At 41.7% G+C, this 20,378-nt stretch overlaps 1 protein-coding gene across 2 annotated transcripts in view; it reads left to right on the forward strand.

The window, feature by feature from the left end:
- Positions 1-17,239, forward strand: part of col4a1 (collagen, type IV, alpha 1) — a 42,895-nt gene extending 25,656 nt beyond the window's left edge. The window contains exons 8-52 of one of the 2 annotated variants that reach the window (XM_030429563.1): positions 561-587; positions 739-813; positions 992-1,054; positions 1,237-1,272; positions 1,368-1,406; positions 1,889-1,984; positions 2,119-2,154; positions 2,277-2,336; positions 2,566-2,601; positions 2,706-2,750; positions 2,851-2,883; positions 4,107-4,167; positions 4,294-4,329; positions 4,415-4,561; positions 4,722-4,805; positions 5,409-5,492; positions 5,691-5,761; positions 5,908-6,099; positions 6,389-6,557; positions 6,658-6,750; positions 6,989-7,093; positions 7,232-7,329; positions 7,694-7,844; positions 7,944-8,057; positions 8,154-8,321; positions 8,989-9,078; positions 9,199-9,351; positions 9,511-9,609; positions 9,812-9,901; positions 10,087-10,226; positions 10,437-10,563; positions 10,661-10,741; positions 11,174-11,272; positions 11,576-11,626; positions 11,717-11,902; positions 12,017-12,150; positions 12,349-12,421; positions 12,541-12,612; positions 12,713-12,841; positions 12,935-13,033; positions 13,115-13,327; positions 13,428-13,605; positions 13,704-13,818; positions 14,647-14,819; positions 15,059-17,239. In XM_030429563.1, the coding sequence (XP_030285423.1) occupies positions 561-587; positions 739-813; positions 992-1,054; positions 1,237-1,272; positions 1,368-1,406; positions 1,889-1,984; positions 2,119-2,154; positions 2,277-2,336; positions 2,566-2,601; positions 2,706-2,750; positions 2,851-2,883; positions 4,107-4,167; positions 4,294-4,329; positions 4,415-4,561; positions 4,722-4,805; positions 5,409-5,492; positions 5,691-5,761; positions 5,908-6,099; positions 6,389-6,557; positions 6,658-6,750; positions 6,989-7,093; positions 7,232-7,329; positions 7,694-7,844; positions 7,944-8,057; positions 8,154-8,321; positions 8,989-9,078; positions 9,199-9,351; positions 9,511-9,609; positions 9,812-9,901; positions 10,087-10,226; positions 10,437-10,563; positions 10,661-10,741; positions 11,174-11,272; positions 11,576-11,626; positions 11,717-11,902; positions 12,017-12,150; positions 12,349-12,421; positions 12,541-12,612; positions 12,713-12,841; positions 12,935-13,033; positions 13,115-13,327; positions 13,428-13,605; positions 13,704-13,818; positions 14,647-14,819; positions 15,059-15,140 (4,503 nt within the window). In that variant the 3' untranslated portion in view covers positions 15,141-17,239. The remainder of the gene's footprint in view (positions 1-560; positions 588-738; positions 814-991; positions 1,055-1,236; positions 1,273-1,367; positions 1,407-1,888; positions 1,985-2,118; positions 2,155-2,276; positions 2,337-2,565; positions 2,602-2,705; positions 2,751-2,850; positions 2,884-4,106; positions 4,168-4,293; positions 4,330-4,414; positions 4,562-4,721; positions 4,806-5,408; positions 5,493-5,690; positions 5,762-5,907; positions 6,100-6,388; positions 6,558-6,657; positions 6,751-6,988; positions 7,094-7,231; positions 7,330-7,693; positions 7,845-7,943; positions 8,058-8,153; positions 8,322-8,988; positions 9,079-9,198; positions 9,352-9,510; positions 9,610-9,811; positions 9,902-10,086; positions 10,227-10,436; positions 10,564-10,660; positions 10,742-11,173; positions 11,273-11,575; positions 11,627-11,716; positions 11,903-12,016; positions 12,151-12,348; positions 12,422-12,540; positions 12,613-12,712; positions 12,842-12,934; positions 13,034-13,114; positions 13,328-13,427; positions 13,606-13,703; positions 13,819-14,646; positions 14,820-15,058) is intronic. The other variant, XM_030429564.1, reaches the window with a different exon arrangement.
- The last annotated feature ends 3,139 nt before the right edge of the window (positions 17,240-20,378 follow it).

Consider the following 20,378-nt stretch of genomic DNA (forward strand, 5'->3'; position numbering starts at 1 on the left):
ACATCCATCTGACCAGCACAGATTACAGTTATGGTCGTGTTATAACGAAACAATATGAAAACCATCAAAATCCAATAAAAGATGCAGTTTTTTACACTGACAGCATTGTTGGGACGATTTTGAAAGACTTTTGAAATGTAATGTGTTACAGATTAGTAGTTTAAAAATGTAACTTTTAATAACTTGGCACATTAGATTGCTTTTTGAAAACTTTTCCAACAAATACATTACAATGGGAATTAATGCTTAATATAACATGATATAACCAAAATAATGAGCAAACATACATATCAGTTGAATCATCCAATCGAATGAATGCAAGCGACGCACATTGATTTGACTGGCAGATGAAAGGCGGGGCAAATTCAACTACTAAGTACTACATGCTATTAAGTGAATTGAGCCTATATAGATTTACCAAGTTTAAACACAAACACAGTGACAACACTGGAATAACAAGGTTTCTACATGATGTTGCTATACTTTAACTGCACAGTGTCTCAAAAAGGACATTTTCATGCTACATGTGTAGATATGTGACCACTGTCCTCTCTTCTCAGGGCATCGATGGAGTTCCTGGGATGAAGGTAAGCTGAAGTTTATCAAGTGTTAACATCTGCTTTGTACAGTATAGATTACAACAATACTACTATAAGTAGGACCCATCCTCTAGTATAAGTAGGACCCATCCTCTAGTATAATGAGACCAAACCATTTATTTTTGCCTTTGTCCCACAGGGCGACCCCGGCGGTGTGATTGGGATTGTTCCCCTGAAAGGAGACAGAGGATTTCCTGGCGCACCTGGACTACCTGTATGCTGTGTCTATTTCTCTCTATTTCCATGCTCTAGTAACGCTGACTATCTAAGTCTAGTCTCCCTGACTTATAGAACTTATAGAATTGCTTCACCTTATATGAGTGTCAAAATATAGACACAACTGAATTTTCATGTAAATCCATGTTCTTCCCACAAATGTCTGTCTCCCCCAGGGTACAAGTGGACAACCTGGACCTACTGGACCTCCAGGACTTCGTGGCTATCAAGGACCCAAAGTGAGTTACTCCCACAGTGATGGGCTGTTACAGACTCAGTGATACGTTTTTAACAGCCAATACGAATAGCGAATACTGCTTCAACTGAGACACATTATTATCATTGAGCATAAAAGCAATGCTCCCTGCTAGCGTACTGGTATTATCGGTTTGTTTAGACTAATTGGATAACTGTTTGACAGGGAGATGCTGGTCCCCCTGGTCCTCCTGGAGAGAAGGTAAGACTTATCATACATAAAGATTTTATAGTTGTAAAACAAAGTCCAATGTTCTCTGACTTGATCAACGTATTTTTTTTTTAAATTCCCTGCAGGGTGACAAGCTGGCCTTTGTGGGGGAGAAGGGAGATAAGGTGAGAGTTTCAGTTTTTTCTGCCTTGTCTATAAATACAGCTTTATTTTTTTATATGGTGTTTCATTGTGGAGGTAGTGGGAGCGCTCAACATTTCAGTATAAAACAGTGAGGTAGTATCCTTCTTGCCATATATGTTTTCAGGTATTGAACAATTGCATTTCAAGTAAAGTTTTGAGGATCACTACCTCTGTAACTATCATATTACTCCATTACCACCGCACCATTCTTACTGCGCTCTGATGTTTAGTCATGCTAAGATAGCTCCTGTCACAAATCCCACCTCATATTATAAATGTAAAATAATTCAGCACTGTGTTGCTTCTGTGCTCAAACTAAGCATCTCCTAAATGCCAAGTTTTCATGAAAGAGAAGATTGTTTTCCCTGCACATGTATAAACACTTATGTTTGACAAAATTCAGATACTTGTTTTACACTCGATGATTTGCTGTTTTATATATTTATATTTTGTTTCATCGCAGGGTGAGCAGGGATTCCGCGGCCCACCTGGCCCTCCTGGACCTCCATCACTGGAAGTAGAAGGAGTCAGACCCACACACTATGTACCTGGACCACAGGTACTCTCTCAATTCTCAAAAAATAGGCAGAAATTGTGATATATATATTTTTTCATATATGGAAAAAAAAAAAAATCTCTCAAATGCTGACTTGTGTTATTTCCTGAACATGTTTGTGTTCTTCATTCCTAAAGGGTGAAAGAGGAATTCCCGGAGACAAAGGAGAAAAAGTGAGTTATTTTTCTTTCAAATGTAGACGTGAATGACTTACATTACTATGCACACAGGCTGTTAACTGTCTCCTTAATCAAACTTTTGTACTTTTTGAGAGACCTTACTTTCTTTATTTTAGGGTTATTGCATCCCATATCAAACTGGTGTCAAAGGTGATCCCGGCCCTCCTGGACAACCAGTAAGTGGCAAAAATACATCTGTGTATTAGCCATCAGTGGTAAGATTTTAATGCTGATGTGTCAAAAGTTTAACATTGAAAACAAGCTTTTTTTTTATCACATTATATATTATGATTATTATGTCATTATATAAAACATACAGACTTGTTTAATATGCTTCTTTGTCAATAGCAATGTATTTATTATTAATCCAGAACTAATCAAAGTGAACTCTTTGTGTAATTGCAGGGAAAACCTGGCAAGGATGGAGCAACTGGGCGGAAGGTAACGACAGCCTCCTGTACACCCGCCTACTCGACCGTCCAGATGTTGCTTTCATATTGTGAAATATTTATCACTCAAGTATTTACATATTTTTCATCTTTCAGGGAGAACAAGGCTTTCTTGGGGCTCCAGGATACCCTGGTTCACAGGTAACTAATTTGATTTACACAAATCAAGGTTTAAATCTCAAACTTAAATAATCTCGGAGATGTTGTGGCCAGACAGACTAACTTCTCTGTCTTGTTTCAGGGTGAAAAGGGTGAGAGCGGACCACCGGGTTACGTAAGTGATCTCTCTACTCCCTCTCTTCCTTTTTTGTCTCTATCACCCACTCGTTCTGTCCCATCAGCGACAAAAAGGATTAATTTGAAAAACTACCAGCAGAGGTCCCCACAAAATATTTTAGTTGAAATAATGAGAGCATGTTAAAGAGACAATCCAGGGATTTTAAAGTTATATAAAAGCTTCTCCTAGTCTAATCTGAAAAGATTAGTTAAAATTAAAGGACCTTGACCCACACTCAGGACTCAAAGAGAAATTAAGCGCCTGTAAAGCTTTTATTGACCTCTATAAGTTTTCCACAGGTGACCACATGAGCTGCAACAGATTGGAAACAATCCACACCACTTTTCAGCCTGTTTAGTTACTCTTTGAACTCGGGATGTCTTGACATCTACCGTCCCTCAGGATACACCCAGAAAAGGTTCCCCAATAATATAGATTAAGTAATTATTTACTCTCTCTCATGACAGTGGAAAATTGGGTGATGTTTATAGTCCACAAAACATTTCTTGAGCTTCACAGCAAACTGATTCAAAGCATTCTCCTCAACCACTAAACTGGATGGGTGCATGATAACATGTTCATATTTATCAACTATAGTGAAGAATTGGGCTTTAAAAAGGGTGTAAATAAATAAATGAATAATTTTTGGGATCATGGTTTTTCCAGAGACTTGGATGGCATTGAACAAGGTGTATAGAGCCAATTTATTGAAACCTTTAGGTGTTAGGTATTATTACTTTTTTTTTTTTTAAGTCCTAATCTTTAAAACTGCACCCAACATTCCATCGATGTTTTCTTCACAGTTATTTAAATAGAAATAATTTGCACCAGTTCTGCAGTAATAGTGGGGCAGCTATTGCTCAGGGGTAGAGCCAGTGTCTTATTATCAGAAGGTCGCGGGTTCAATTCCCCTGGTCTGCATGTCAAAGTGTCCTTGGTCAAGATACTGAACCCCAAACTGCTCCTGATACGCTGGTCGGCACCTTGCATGGCAGCCACCACCATCAGTGTATGTATGAAATACTGTAAATCCCTTTGGTCAAGAGTGTCTCCTAAATGCCCTTAAATGTAAAATGTAGTCAGTGTTAGAGGGAGAACAGGAAGGCAGTTCAGCAGTCAACTAATCTGCATTTAGGTAGATTAGCAAAATAAACCTTCAACATGATCTGATAAAAATGGACCTGCGTCATTAAGCTGTGTAATTTTTTATTTTGTTTTAGGGAGGTGGGGCCCCTGGTCCTCCTGGTCCTCGTGGTAGCCCAGGGTTAACAGGAGAAAAAGGTATAGTTGGCTATTGTATGACAGGCATATATATGCTGAAACACATGCATATAAACACCCATCTTGGATAACTTTCAGTGATAACCATGTTATTTCCTCCATTTTGGTTTCTTCTTAATTCTGCAGGTTTTCCTGGTCCTCAGGGAGAGGCAGGTCCACCAGGTAATGTCGCACAATATAGCTGTACGTCAGTCAGACACATACAAACCTGAATAACACACTAACCGGCTTCCTTGTGTGTCATCAGGCCGGGACATTGAAGGGCCTCGTGGAGAGAAGGGTGAGAAAGGAGATGTGGGTGAGAAAGGAGACAGAGGAATGGAAGGAGAGTCTCTCGTTGGACCTCCAGGACAACCAGGAGACCCTGGACCCCCCGGACCACCTGGACAACCAAGTATGATCATTAAATATACCAAGATCGTAACGTGGGACACTTATAAACGTTTTAATAACCTAAAGAGTTTGTGTGTGTGTGTGTGTGTGTGTGTGTGTGTGTGTGTGTGTGTGTGTGTGTGCGTGTGTGTGTGTGTGTGTGCTATGACATGGCGGTACAGTTGACCCTGATTCATGTGACATCGAGAAAGGAGCTCCTGGACCGCCCGGACCTCCAGGGTTACAAGGGGAACTGGGACAGAAAGGTAAGAAGGTCGATAATGAAAGTTAATCAGTGCAATTCGTCAGTCAACGTATTCTAATGTTTGTACTTGCCCCGTCACACTTGGCATCAACATGCATCTTGGGTGATCTCATCAGGAGTGGACACTGCCGGGACAAATAGACAATGACTTTTTCACAAAGAAAGATGATACTTGATGTAAAGCATTTGCTGAATTTACAAGAACGCCCAAATATTTAAGAATTTGTTTTGGGGGGGATCATAAAGTTTTAAAAAGTGTCTCCTAACTCAACAGTTCACAAAATTGCACGATTTTTGGAGGGAGTCTGGGGACTTTTCTCAGATACTACAAAGAAGTAGCCTGTATTTGTCACTATTAACTGTAAAATTTGAAAGGTATACCAATAATAGAACGTTTTTTTTGTTTTTTATAAATTCAGTTACATGTTAAAGGCCATCGTGTTTTTTTTAAAAATTTTCTTTATTCAAAGCAGAAATAGCCAACGTTCCAACTGTCCTGCTCCTAGTGTTTCCCTGTGGTATAACTGTTGGCGCCGATGTCGCAAACACAGAAAAAAAGCTTTCTTTTGCCAGTTTGATTGATGTTTCTGTACCTATCCTTCAGGTGACAGGGGAGATACCTGTGTTCAGTGTCACAGTTCTGGCCCACCTGGATTACCTGGGCCCCAGGGCCCTAAAGGAGATCGAGGTGAGCGAACAGTGGTCTTGTGCAAATGAAACAGTGGTGATCATAGCCACCAAATGTCTGGTGTCATTGCCCAAAAACCACCAGGGTTATGATGTAAAGATGGCTCTTTGTTGGAAAGTTCTCCGTAATTTATTCCTCACATTCTAATATACATTTCTTCCACTATGTTGAGTACTGAATGCACATTTTCACCTGCAGGACCTCCTGGTTTAGTGGGCGGCAAGGGAGAAAAGGGTCAGACTGGCCTCCCTGGACAACCTGGTAGACCTGTGAGTAGACTCATGTCAGAGACACTGGGGACAAGATCTAGGTTGATTGTGTTGTGTTTTCACAGTTTATCCCTCAAAATCGACCAAGAGAATACATGTCATTGATATTTTCTTTGGAGCATAACACAATTTTGAATTTCTTGCAGGGTTCTGAAGGCACCCCTGGGTTGATGGGAGCCCCTGGTGCTGTTGGTGAGCCAGGGGACATTTTCGTAGCACCTGGTCTGAAGGGGGACAAAGGTCTGCCTGGTATTCCTGGAACACCAGGGCAGCCGGGGCTGGATGGACAGCCAGGAAGAGCTGGCTTTCCAGGTGAACCTGGCCTCAAAGGAGAACCGGTAAGTGTGTGTTACACAAGATTACAGGATACCAGCACCACATAAGAGTAAGTCTTTGTGGAAATTATCAAACTGCCTGAACTGGTTTTGTTGCAGCTCATGCACTGTCCCCAAGTATCCAAAATAAATCAATAATTGTGGTTTTAAGCAAAGAATAATTGGTAGTTTTTTGCAATTGTGGTTAATATTACTCTTGAATTAACTCGTCAGCTATTCAGACTCTTAAATGTATTATCAATCTTAAAAATAAAGTCAATTGGACATCTCCTTTCTCTTGTCTTGCTCTTAGGCTAAAGAGGGCATCAAGGGTGAGCGTGGACCAGGTGGGGACCCGGGTCTCAACGGGCCTCCTGGAGGGAGGGGCCCACCTGGTCTGCCAGGCTTCGGTCGACAAGGAGATCCCGGAGAGAAGGGTACTCATGGGAGACCGGGGCTTCCTGGAACTCCTGGACAACCTGGTATGCATGAGATCTCCACAGAGCCACAAATACTGACAGCACATCTGATACTCATAGCTACTTAACATTTATTTATTGACATATCACTTGGGTCCAACAGGTGCAAAAGGTGAGCCGGGTCAAGGTGTGAGTGCTCCTGGACCTCCAGGAGTACCTGGATCACAGGGAGAACCTGGCATACCTGGATTTCAAGGTGAGCAGCACCATATTCTTGGTTTCCTTCATACTCCATTACAAAAAAATAAAAATATATATAAAAACTGTGAACTTAACCAAAACCTTAAAGAAAGTGATATTAGTTAATGTAGTGGAGGAGCCAGTTATCATCATGCAGTTTCATGTATTTACAAAAAAAAACTTACTGTGGAGATAGATTAGTGAAGACTGTTTGTTATTATTCCTGTTCACCATGCAATATGTTATGACTGTAGGTGATAGAGGCCTGCCTGGAGACCCAGGGCTGCCAGGTTTCCGTGGAACCAAGGGTGAACAAGGACCCCCTGGAATTGGATTTCCAGGCCCAACTGGTCCTAAAGGTAAGTTAGTCCAGTCCATGTTGACTCTATCCCTCCTCATCATTAACATTCAAAATCATGTACTTGTGTAAACAGACTATACATGATATAGTGCACATACATGAGCAGAACATAAGAGACATTTTTCCGTGTTTGTAGGAATCAGTGGCATTCCAGGAGCTCCAGGATTACCAGGAGAACCAGGAAGACCAGGACAGGATGGCATAACAGGTCAACCTGGTCGACCAGGACAAAAGGTTTGTTTTTACTGCATTTATATTTCAATTTAGAATTAGAGTTTCACACATACATATATTATGCTTTAGCATCCTGGTTTTGATGATGAAGAAGGATCATAGTTTTCTGTGAAACTCCAAAAGTTTTCTTTGAATGATGCCTCGTTTTTCAGATGCTAAATTCAAACAGGTGTTTGAGAAGACTTTGTTTAGGAACATTAGATTGTATTGTTCTCAAAGCGCAATTGTTATACAACACAATTCAAATCTAACAAACAAAAGAAAACTGTTTAATGGATAAGTTCAAATTGGAGATTTCAATGGCATGTAAAATCATTAGCACCAGTGTGTCATCATTGCCAGAGCTTATTTCTGCACTTCGCAGGGTGAACCAGGACGGGGTCTTCCAGGTCCCAAAGGTTTACCTGGCCCCCAAGGAATTATTGGCTTCCAGGGAGAGAAGGGTAGCGTTGGACCACCTGGTATTCCCGGACAGGAAGGTGACACAGGACCACCAGGCTTTCAGGGAATCAAAGGTACTGCAAGACAATTAGAACAACTCTGAGGTGAAGCTTGGTTCGATCCAGTCTTCTATACTACGTACAGCATTGTTTTTCATTCATCTGTAAAACTAGGTGAGGTGGGACCTCCAGGACCTCCTGGACTGGTTGGCTTACCAGGTGCTCCAGGAAAAGGTTCACCCGGAGCTCCTGGACCCCAAGGACCACCTGGAGAGCCAGGACCATTCGGTGAGAACAAAGTCAATACAGAACTTTTTCACAGAATAATTTTTGTTGTTGAAATCACTAAACATATTTGAATGTGTGTGTGTGTATGTTGAACAGGTAGGGAAGGTATAAAGGGAGAAAAGGGCTTTCCAGGTTCACCTGGTCTGGACATGCCAGGTCCTCAGGGAGAGAAGGGAGCACCCGGGTTCCCAGGAGGCCCTGGTTCTAAAGGACTGCCAGGGCCACCAGGATTACCAGGCAGGGACGGACTGATCGGATATCAAGGTGAGAGGGACGACCAGGAAACAAATTCACATGCAAAAATAATAAATAAATAAATGATACCTTTTCATTGATCTTGTGTTTTCACTGTATTAGTGTGTTTTCTTGTTGTTGTTTTGTTTCTTGATGCATTCACACAAATAAATAATGCACAGTCCATAATATAATCAGTTATGGACATAATCAATAATGTACATTTCTACAGCATGAATTCATTCAGTATAGCAATGTAGTCATCATATATATCATTTTGCTGCTCTGAGATCTATTTTTATCAGAAATGCCTTTTTATTTTAGAGATAATGTCACTACATCTTCTTTGCTGCTATTTCTTTCGGCTTCCTATTTGTGTTTCACATTAAAAGCCTGCTAGGTACGGGCTGCTCTTGGGAGGCTTTTAATGTGAAACATCTATGCAGGAAGTGCTGACTCTTACTGGAAGTAGTCTAAAGAAATCACGTCAAAGTGGAAATGTTGAGTGGAAATAATTATGACTGAGTAAGGAATTTCAGTTAAGAAGAAAAACTCAGAGCAGCAGAGTGAAGAGTGTAACATGACGTTATGTTTTAATACTGTAGTAATAAAATACATTCTCCGGGTTTATTTAATTAATGCAATGTCAATGTGTTTTATTCACAGTAATCTCACTGTGTGTGTGTTTGTTTGCCAGGTCCCAAAGGTGAAATGGGGGTTATTGGGACACCAGGAGTACAAGGCGTGCCTGGACCACGTGGTACACCTGGAGATCCTGGTCAGAGAGGTGAGGAAGACCAACTTCTTATAGATTTCTTGCTTTGTTCAGCCTGTCTCGTATGCTTAGTTGTTGTATTTAGGTTTAACAGCAGCAATGACAGTTTCTCATCCCCACCAACTCGGTCAGGTGATCCTGGTATAACAGGACCAAGAGGGGAGATTGGAGAGCCTGGTCTTAAGGGAGAAAGGGGAGATACAGGTCTTCAGGGCCCTCCTGGGAACATGACCGACGTTGACATGGAGCATATGAAGGGGGAGAAGGGAGACCTCGGAGACACAGGTATAAGACAACACACTGGCCTTTGGCTCAATGAGAGTGTATGTGTCACATAGGGGCTTTGCTCCAGACATGCCCATTGGGGACCCTGTATATTAACACATAGCTTAGGATGTACTTATCTAAATGTAGGCTTTTAACACTTTTTTGTTTTTCTGTCAGGTAACACCGGGCTCACTGGACAGAAGGGCTTCCGTGGACTCCCTGGAGACCCTGGAATGCCAGGGAAAGATGGAGAGCCTGGAACACCTGGACATCCAGGTGACCATCTGAACAAATGTGTTAGATTTATTTAAATAGGATATTTCTAACATGCTGATTTCGTCTGATAATAATCTTTTTGTCCTAAACTTTTAATTCAATTCATTCTTTGAGTAAACTCTTTCCACATGTTATGTGTCATCTTATGAAAATGGAATGGAATTTAAAAAGATTCACTTTGAAACTCACTGATGTGTCTCAGGTGAGAAAGGAGACCCCGGTCTAGCAGGAGAGCCTGGCAGAATCGGAGTACCTGGGCAGAAAGGCAGCTCAGGAGAGATGGGCATACCAGGTAAGAACTCTCAGATGAAGCATCCATTTGAACACGTATAGTGTGTATTACAAACAAACTGAGTTTGTCAAGCAAGAGAAAAACTACATTTCACATTAAATTGTGAGAACATGCCTCTAAATATCTGAACTTTGTCTGCTTGTGTGTGTGTGTGTGTGTGTGTGTGTGTGTGTGTGTTTGTGCAGGTGTGGCTGGTCCAAAGGGTACTAAAGGAGATATAGGTACACCAGGACATCCTGGATTTAGAGGCCAAGATGGGCAGAAAGGAGATAAGGGATTAGCTGGTGAGCCAGGTATTGGAATCCCCGGATATCCAGGAGAAAAGGTAATCTTAGAGCTATGACAGCGGTTAAGTTTCATAACAATAGTTCTGTGAACATAAGCAGCGCTGTCATGTCAGGTGTACGAGCTTGACTCTTCTTGTGTGGACTAGAAATCCTCAATCTCTACACTCTTCTTTTCTGATTGCGCTCTGCTAACAGACCTCAGTACCTACCTGTCTTTACCTTTTCTCTCCAATCATCTACTCTCACAGGGTGAGAAAGGCCAGCCAGGATTCCCAGGACAACCAGGAGACAAGGGTCAGAGGGGTCACGAGGGCATGCCAGGCAAACCAGGACCGGATGGATCCAAGGGAGAGAAAGGGACTATCGGGTATACAGGTTAGATTTCAGTCTGTGTTGTCACTTAATACACAGATATAGTAACTATACATGTTGGTGTCCCATGTGAGTTCTTATTCTGGTGTGTGTTGTACAGGTCAGCCAGGTATACCAGGTGAGAAGGGGACGCCGGGGCTGCCGGGGTCTCCAGGAGAACCTGGTCAGGAGGGTCGGCCTGGTAAGTAACATGATTATTTAATCAGCTATGTAGGCAAGTCCCCACATGAATTAATCACAACAATAATTTGAAATTGACATAGATCCGTTACAACACAAAGATGGCCTTAATCATGTGAGAAGAGAGTTGTAAAAAAAAATCAGATGTGAACTGAATAAGTCGGGCACCAAAATAATCAGGGTGGTCCATACTGCTTCATACAACTGTAAAATATTAAATAAGGCATCGTTCGGCAGAAGCTTGGCCTTTTTCTAACTCCAAATTTAATCAGAAACCAATTTCTGTGGATTGATAAGGGGAAACTTTCAAGGTCAGGTTTATCCACAAACATCTGTGAGAGCTCAGGGAATGGTTGACTTATCAAATCAAATCTATTTTATCTTGTTAGTAATTAGGAATGAATAAACAGTGTGTATACTTGTTCTCTTTCAGGTGAGGGTGGCTTACAGGGACCTCCTGGCCCTACGGGGGAGAAGGGAGAGGCTGGAGTGGACGGTATCCCAGGATCCTCAGGAGAGAAAGGAGACCCAGGTCAGTGTAGAGGAGTTAAGAGGAGACTAAACTGCAAAAGTTCACTGTTGTTACTGTTAAGTGCAATCTCTCTGGCATGAGACTCTTAAATTCACCCTCATCCAAATCCTTTCATGCACATTTTAATACAGTTATTCATTTTCTGAATTGTTATTTAAAATGTAATTACTGGAAGCCACAAGCTCTCATTAGCAAATATTCGATTAGATAAGTTTAGATTTTTTTTTCTGCAGGCCCCTCATTGCCAATCCAGACATTACAGAAACTGTTTCTCAATTACTGTTAATCCATCCTTCTTCACAGGTTTACCTGGCCGAGGTTTCCAAGGTTCACCTGGAGCTCTTGGTATCAAAGGTTAGTGCCTTTCCATTGTTTGTTAATATCTCAATCATCAGAGACAAAAAAACAGAGTTCAATTATTTGACCTTCTCTTTCCCTCACCAGGTGATAAAGGCAGTCCTGGCTTCCCTGGTACTCCAGGTCATCCAGGTGTCCCTGGCATCAAAGGCGACAAGGGACTTACAGGTGTAGTGGGATCCCCAGGTGAGCCAGGAGAAAGGGGGTTGCCAGGTATCTCTCAAGAGGGTCCTAAGGGAGACAGGGGAGAACCAGGACACACTGGAGAAAGAGGTATGCCAAATACATGACATGCCAGTATGAGTTTAATTATTATTTCCAAATTGTAGTACATTTTCGAGCCACTGTTACAAGTAAAAAGTGTTTCTTATGGTCTTTATCAAACAGGAACCACAGGAGTACCTGGAGTCCCTGGTGTGCCAGGCAGAGAAGGTCCAAAGGGGGACAAAGGAGACCAGGGTAACCCCGGTTTTCAGGGAGAGTCGGGACATAAGGGCGACCACGGAGTTCCTGGACTTCCTGTATGTGATGAGGCTGTTTTACGCGACTTAAGATGCACATGTTATACACTGCTTAGAGATGATGCATGTTAGTGCGGTTGAAAATTCTGCATAAATGCTTTTTAACGGGAGCAGGTTTTTAGCAAAACACTTAACAGCATGCCTTGTGTAACTTTATGTATGTGTGTGTGTGTGTTTGTGTGTGTGTGTGTATTATAGGGACAACCTGGTCTTCCAGGTATCGATGGGCAGAAGGGAGAGAGAGGAGTGCAAGGTGTCACTGGATTCCCAGGTAAGTACAGCGTGATAGTTGCGTGAAACACAGCATGTGTTTTATGCAAATATGGACGGAAAGATGTGTTTTTATTTAGATAACTGTCAAGTGAAATGTTTTTGAATTAAAAACTCTAGGTTCAAAGGGTGCTTTCGGGGACTTGGGATTCAAAGGAGAACTTGGAGACAGAGGATTCCCCGGAGAAAAGGGTATAAATAGGAGGGGAGACCCTTCAGAGTGATAAGATACACAACATATCACAACAACACGTCTTCTACTTCTGTCTTCTAATGATATTGTATATTTCAGGTAATGATGGCCCCCCTGGTCCTCCTGGCCCCCAGATCTTCATCAAAGGAGACATTGGATTCCCTGGGATTCAAGGCTTACCAGGACCTCAGGGACCATCTGGGCTCCCTGGACAGAAAGGACAGCAAGGTAACGTTTTGCTTAATATCGTGTTCTCCTCTGTGATCCAACATTTGTCCTCTGCACCCTTTCTTCTAATAACATCCTTATTTTTTCTTTCAGGTATGACAGGTGTTATAGGTCCTAAAGGTGACGATGGCATTCCTGGATATCACGGTCAGCCCGGAAGCAAAGGAGAGCCTGGCCTGTCGGGGCCGCAGGGTGAGTTCATCACAGGGATGAAAAGTGTAAGAGCTGTTGTGATGTCGCGGCCGTAACTTATTAATTTCTACATGTCTTTAGGACCCAGAGGACACCCTGGCCCACCAGGACCTGACGGTGTTCCAGGTCAAGTGGGTCCACCTGGCCCGTCTTCCATGGATCACGGCTTCTTGGTGACCCGTCACAGCCAATCAATAGACATTCCGCAGTGTCCTGATGGAACCTCGATCATATACGATGGCTACTCCTTGCTGTATGTACAGGGCAACGAGCGCTCCCATGGACAGGACTTGGGTGAGCAACACAAAATGAGAAAGAAAGAAAGAAAGAAAGAAAGAAAGTGATGAGCTTTTTTTGTGGGGTGAATTATACATCTTCTTGGTCTGCGTTTTAGGTACGGCGGGCAGCTGTCTACGGAAGTTCAGCCCCATGCCCTTCCTGTTCTGTAACATCAACAACGTGTGCAACTTTGCCTCCCGTAACGATTACTCCTACTGGCTCACCTCCCCTGAGCCCATGCCCATGAGCATGGCACCTATCACTGGTGAAAGCATCAAACCCTTCATCAGCAGGTATGTCAGCCTTTCTACCAATACTGTTCAGTTTGACATATATCTGATACCCATTCAACACTCACATACTGTGCTTGTGTGTGTGTGTGTGCGTGCAGGTGTGCTGTGTGTGAAGCCCCAGCCATGGTGATAGCAATTCACAGTCAGACCATCATGATCCCACCGTGCCCTCACGGCTGGGACTCTCTCTGGATTGGATATTCTTTTGTCATGGTAAGAGTAACAGGATTGGGTCTCAGTGCAAATACAGGCCGCCCCCTTGGAGAGTACGTTAATTTCTTCCTTTCACCACATATATGCAGTGGTGGAAGGTAACTAAGTACTTTTTCTGGAGTGCTTTACTTGAGTACATTTTCTGCTCATTTCTATAACAACTGTACTACATTTCAGAGGGAAATATTGTACTTTTTGCCTCGTTTATATGATAATTTAAATTAATTTGCAGATTGCAAATTAAAAACACGAAATACAGTCCACATATAAACTGTGATGTAACACTGAGGATAAGATGATCCCAGGGGAGAAATTCACAAGCTACCCAGCAGTATATAGCTTTTATATTTCATTTACCAGCTGTATAATTAACACAACATACTTATTAATACATCAGATTAAATTAAATGATTAAGAGGTGCAGTAGATGGAGAGGAGTTAATATATGATGTAAGCAAATTTTGAAAGACTTCATTCTGTAGAGACCATCATAAAAATGACCATAGTTAAATGTAGATACAGTTTACATGAACATTTTCTTTTATAATTTAAAAAAAAGGGAGCCTACTGTAGTGAATCTAGTCCGTACGTTTCATGTGGAATTCTAATCACAACCGTTTCACAACCAAATACATTTTCAATTAAATGTACTTTTATTGACAACAACAACATGATCGGGTAATTTCCTCATTTGTAAGAGCGAGTCCGATTAGAACATTACTGGACATGGACAAAAAAATCCAACTGGCTGCTGCTCCAGAACAATTGACATCTTAAAATCAAAGATTTTGCATCATTTGGTTGATGAGCTGTTCTCTGTTTGTGTAGCACACCAGTGCCGGTGCTGAGGGTTCGGGCCAGGCCTTGGCCTCTCCTGGTTCCTGCTTGGAGGAATTCCGCAGCGCTCCATTCATTGAGTGTCACGGCCGTGGAACCTGCAACTACTACGCCAACTCCTACAGCTTCTGGCTCGCCACCATCGAAGACAATGAGATGTTTACGTAAGGAAGAATCAAGCTCAGACGTTGTATTTCTTTAGTCCTCCTGCTCCTACCTTTAGAGGATATTGTTTCGGCTTTGATGGTTGGGTTGGTTAGGTTAAGGCATGAGGAGAGATGATTGGATAGGATTAGGGTAAGATTATCAGTTAAAACCATTTTACTTTCAGATCTCCTCCACATTTAAATTATAAACTTGTTAAGTGGAAGTCTGATGTTTTCCTTTCTGTCTTCCTTTCCAGGAAACCTGTCCCGCAGACACTAAAAGCAGGCAGCCTCCGAACACACATAAGCCGCTGTCAGGTGTGCATGAAGAGGACATAAACCCCAAACACCAGAGTCCTCCGTCCTAACCTGCGAGCAAAAACCATGTGTGCTGACGTCCTCGACTTGCCTTTTACTTCCTGTTTTCAAAGGATGGTGCTATTTCCCTGCATATTTGATGAGGAGGAGGAGGAGGAGGAGGAGGAGGAGGAGGAGAGGGACAGAGATGCGGTTTGCAGAACAACCAGAGATTGAACATTACAATCCAGAAACGTGGAGAACAAACACGGCGGCCTTTTTTGCTCCATGCAGAACACTTAACTAACACGATCACAAAGTGTCTCTAAAGAATTGCACCCAGTTTACCTCTGCACTGAGTACATGCCCCCTAAACTGGTAAACTGGTGTTCATTTTGAAAAGGGTTGCTTGCATGTGTCAGGTGCTATTCTTACTTACCTGCCCTTATTCCATCTTGTTTTTTTTCTAATCTGTCAGCACCACAGCATTCAAAGATATAGTCACATATTATAATAGATGTTCACACGTTTTTTAACTTGTTTAAACATACTAATGTAAAGGATGGGACTCGCCACTGGTTACCGGTCATTAGCTAAACCCCCACGATGTTGCAGACACACATATAAAAACAATCACTCTGTTGTAAATATGATGCATTCCTCTCTCACACAGTTCAACATACTCTCCTCAGGTTATTATTGAATTACTTTGTGTGCTTTTAAGTCCATTTTTATTTATAAGATTTATGAGAATATGTTGGACTTGAGTGAGATTCCATATGATCCAAAAGAAGCAGTGTTTCAGCGTCTGACAATTGGCGCCACAGTAACATACAGAACAGCACTGAAATAGCATCGGCTGGTGTGTGTGCCTGCGTGTGTTTGTGTGCGTGTGAATGTGTGAGTGTACATATATGAATGGATTATTGGAGAGCTGTGTGTATTTTGTGATGTCTGCATATACAGTATATTGTTGCACAACCACAAACAGAAATAGACAAAATCATCACCTTGCCTATACCTTTAATATGTCAGAATACTGTGTGTAACATCTGTGTATTAAAGGGCGACTATACCGATTTGACACATTTAAGTGTGTTTACAGGTCTTGGGGGGAAATACTGCATGTTTGAAAATGTAGTATGAAGCGCTTTGCGGCTCCAGAGGAAGCTGCATGTAATCTGATAAATTCCCTCCAGTGATGTCACTCTGTGCACTCAGTTGTATTGTGGGTAATGTAGGCGCCATGTTTTAAAACGCAGTGCACTGGTTTTGCATTGCACTCCTAAAACACTGTTGGACTCATTATGAAAAGTTTTGGGGAAAATGATCAGAATCGATACAACAGAACCAGAGAGGTCGTATTTGTTATTTACATGTATTTTTTTTCTTTTTCATTACCCACAATGCAACTTAACCACTGAGTGACATCACTGGAGCAACAAAAGGCTTTCTATTTTTTCACATATACATTAGTGTTCCCCAAGACCTGTAAACTCACTTCAGTGTTTAAAATTGGTGGAGTTGCCCTTTAAAGGATTTACGTGAACCAAATATTTCTCTTCCTCTGATCCCAAAGAAATGCACATGTATATATACTTTCACGTAACATGTACTTGCCTCATTGCTCATGTACTTGACTGTTGCTGTTTGTGATTTACTCTCATCATCCCTGTGAAGGAGAGATTGATTTTTTGTTAAGAGTGAAAGGTCATCACCCCGTTGTCTCTTTGTACATTCAAGTCGAACACATACAGACGAGGACATGGAGTGTGTTACAAGTTACAAGTGTCAATGCAAGTTGAGATGCTTCAAAAGGTCTTAACAGTCCCTTAATATTAAGTATTTGGACATAACTCGAGTCTTCGTCAGTCGGAGGAAGGCTGCATCCGTGCTATTGAGAGATTCAATGTTTTCCACTGTTCGCCGTTACTCTACACTGACCGTAACCTGTTTTTGTTTGTGTGTTGTGATCAACTGCTCCTTGAAGTATATAGAGTATTAGCAGTGTTTGCCATCATAAAACAAACTTGATAACTGCAATCTTAACTAATTAACAAACAGAAAAACTTTGACATTTTATATTTTCCGGATCCCATACTGTGTAATTCCTGCAATAAAGTGATTTGTAGAATATTCTTATTGATTTACGACAGGTGCTATTTTTTTTCTTTTGGTTTGTACGTTAAAATGCTGTGCTTTTAAAGGTGTTCCATGTGATTTTGGAGAAGAAATTCAAGCTCATAATTTTAATATGTACAAGTTTTATTAAGTAATAATACTCCTTCATAATTCTATTTTTCCAAAACTGAAGTAAACAAGGAAAATAAGCTAGAAAGGTGGCAGGGTCTGCCACATGTAAACAAGGTAAAACAGTATGAAGCTGTGTTGTCCTTTAAGGTCAATTTTTTTATTCAGTTTATTCAGTCATAAAAACAAAAAACGTCTCTCGTTTTAGTTTGTTTGGGCATAAAAAATCAATTCACTTCTGATCAAAATTTCTTCCTCAAAACTACATAGTGCACCTTTAAAGGGCCACAAGAGGGCAGCACTAGCTAACATTGTACTTGCTGATGATTCATGATTCACAGGCTCTCATTGTGTTTGGTTTTTACTGCCACTGGCTATTATTCCAACCAGCGGAAGCAAAAGCTGACCTCAAATCTATCTTGGACCCTAATTTAAGTGCAACCTCTGCACCAACACTTCCAGGGTGCGACGCAGCCGATACCTCAGCACTTCTGCTGGGACGGTGGCCAACAAACCCGTTCACCCCATGAAAACACAAACAGATCGATACGCTCCACAGAGAACCAGATAACCCCTCCTTTCATCTCCACTCTCGTCTTTCATCTATTACCGGAATCCTATCCCTTGTTTCCTCTCGTGTCGCCAGACAGACAAACAGAGGCCTCGACCCCCGGCTGTCTTCATAAACATGTCTAACAAGGCCTTGACCTCTGATCGACCTGTGCAAGGTCACACAGGTGGGAGTTACACTGGATGACCAAACAACACAAAGAGGCCAAATGGTCAAATGGCAGGTACGACAGAGAGTTATGGCTTAATGACGACGATCAAGATCAGTTGCTACAAGACTGAGATGTGTGCAGGGCAAAGGCTATGTCCAAAGACAGGTGGCTGAAAACAGTCCACTCAAAGAGTAGAGAACTTTTAGTCTGTGGGGCTGCTTTTCAAGGAACTTAAAGATACCTTTATCCAGTTGTTGTCTGTGTTATACTGCAGTCTTTTCACAAGTCAGGATCCTGTGCAACTACGCAACAAAGATATACAAAAATTTAAACGAACACTTTTTAAAAACGGTGGCTAAATAAAATACTGTGATCACTCAACCAATCAGAAATGTTCCGCATTGCAAAGCCCACCATCAAAGTTCAAGTACTTTGGGAAAGTTTCTAATACCTGAGCAGGAGCTGTTTGGGAGGTTCAGTTTGGTCCCCAGAACTAAATTTAGACCCTGGTCCCTGCAAAGGAAAAGCACTGAGGTCCTCCAAAGGTCCTCCTCCTGTAGCAGGAATGCAGCTTTAGTCCTTGTTGTCTGGTGTTTTATTGTAGGTTATGTTTCAAATTATCATGAAGATTTAATTATTTGAGTTTTGTGGGTAATCACTTGTACAATTAGCTCAATTTTAATAGCTCAGAGTCCATTCTTACCCAGAAAACAAAAAGAAGTCCCATTCAGACCGTACTGTAGTATATAGCTTTATCATAACATCGACAAAGCTATTCCTCTTGGAACCTTGACATCATGGTGATTATTGCTGTGAAGTGTGAGATGTCTGTCGAAAAGAAGTGCTATGACACTCACTGAAAGTTAGTTGACATCATGCAGAAATTTTTTTTGACATTTTTTTGTTGCTATTGCCATGGAGTGTGTGGAAAGAATTTGTCAAATTCACAAACTCATTTAACTCATGTAATTACCGCATTAGTTTGTTGAAATCCAATTAAGATAATTACACAGATTCCAGGAGAAACAGGCTTGTTACCAGTAGGATGCTTGTTTTGAAATGCAAGCGTGGATTTTTAAAAACATGTAAATCCATTTCACTTTGAGAATTGAAGCCCATTTATCACTGGAACACACATGGGCATACACGCACGAACACACACCCATGCCGTGTGGTGAGGGGTCAGCGCTCAGCCTTGCTCAGGGGCTTTGGAGTTTAACACGTTAACCTCTTTACGGGTTATAATCCTGTCGCTTGTTTGCCAACACTTCTAAATTGAGACCCGACTTACGGCCACCTCTACGGAGAACTGAGGATTAAGCTGGTAAAGGTTTAGAGAGAACTGATTATGATATATATATATAATAACAATTTGGGTGTTTTTGCTCATTAGAGGTTGCTCTGAAACACTATATTCTGATGAAGAACCGGCCTCGTCCCGGGCTGAAATTAGCTGAAGGGGTTCATTAATAAATACCAAAAAGATGACGAGAACTTGACTAAGTTCCTGTAACATAATATGCCGTGTTTTCCAGAATGTGTTTACAATACAGTGCAGGAATGTGTCAGGAGGTTAGCACGACCCTGACCTTTCTCTAGAGTGGATCAAGCCTAGAGGCCACAACCTCCAACACACCCCCTTTTACAGATTAGCTTACAACACAGAGTGCAAAACAAAACACAACAGAAGCAATAGGGTTCGCAAACATACGCTCACAAAACAATGTGGGATATTTCTTTCATCGGTATTACACAAACAGCTACAGCCCGATGTAAATACAGTAAGGGCTTCGGTGAAAGTGCAGGTGCTCAGTTTGTACCCAGGAGAGTTCAAATTCACTAAGGAAGAAGATCGGAGGTTTGCAGTCAGACATATTGTTTTATTGAATTGGCTAAATTTGTGTTTTCTTAATGTCTTATTTTTTTAAATACAGGTCCTATGAACCACTGCAGAACTTCCATCAACACCTTATGACAGGAATTGTTTTCAAGTAACATCAAACCATGTGTGGTAATGACAATGATACTGTGTAAGTTGTCCAGTGCATCAGACTCGACAGACAGGTGAGGGAGATGTCAGTCATGTGTGGATGGTTCACATTATTTTCCAGGCTAAATACAGTCTGATGGCACCTCCAGGACGAAGGTGCCATCAGACTGCATTTAGCCTGGAAAATAATGTTTTGTGTGCTGTGGCCAAGGCGGTAAATTATCCCGCGTGTTTACTGCCCTCTGTCATAGTCCACACTCGCTGCAGATGATCAGCTTTCTTCCCTGTCCTTGGCATTTTTTATTTTTTATTTTTCAT

This window comes from Sparus aurata, chromosome 9, assembly GCF_900880675.1.
Source record: "Sparus aurata chromosome 9, fSpaAur1.1, whole genome shotgun sequence".
NCBI lineage: Eukaryota > Metazoa > Chordata > Actinopteri > Spariformes > Sparidae > Sparus > Sparus aurata.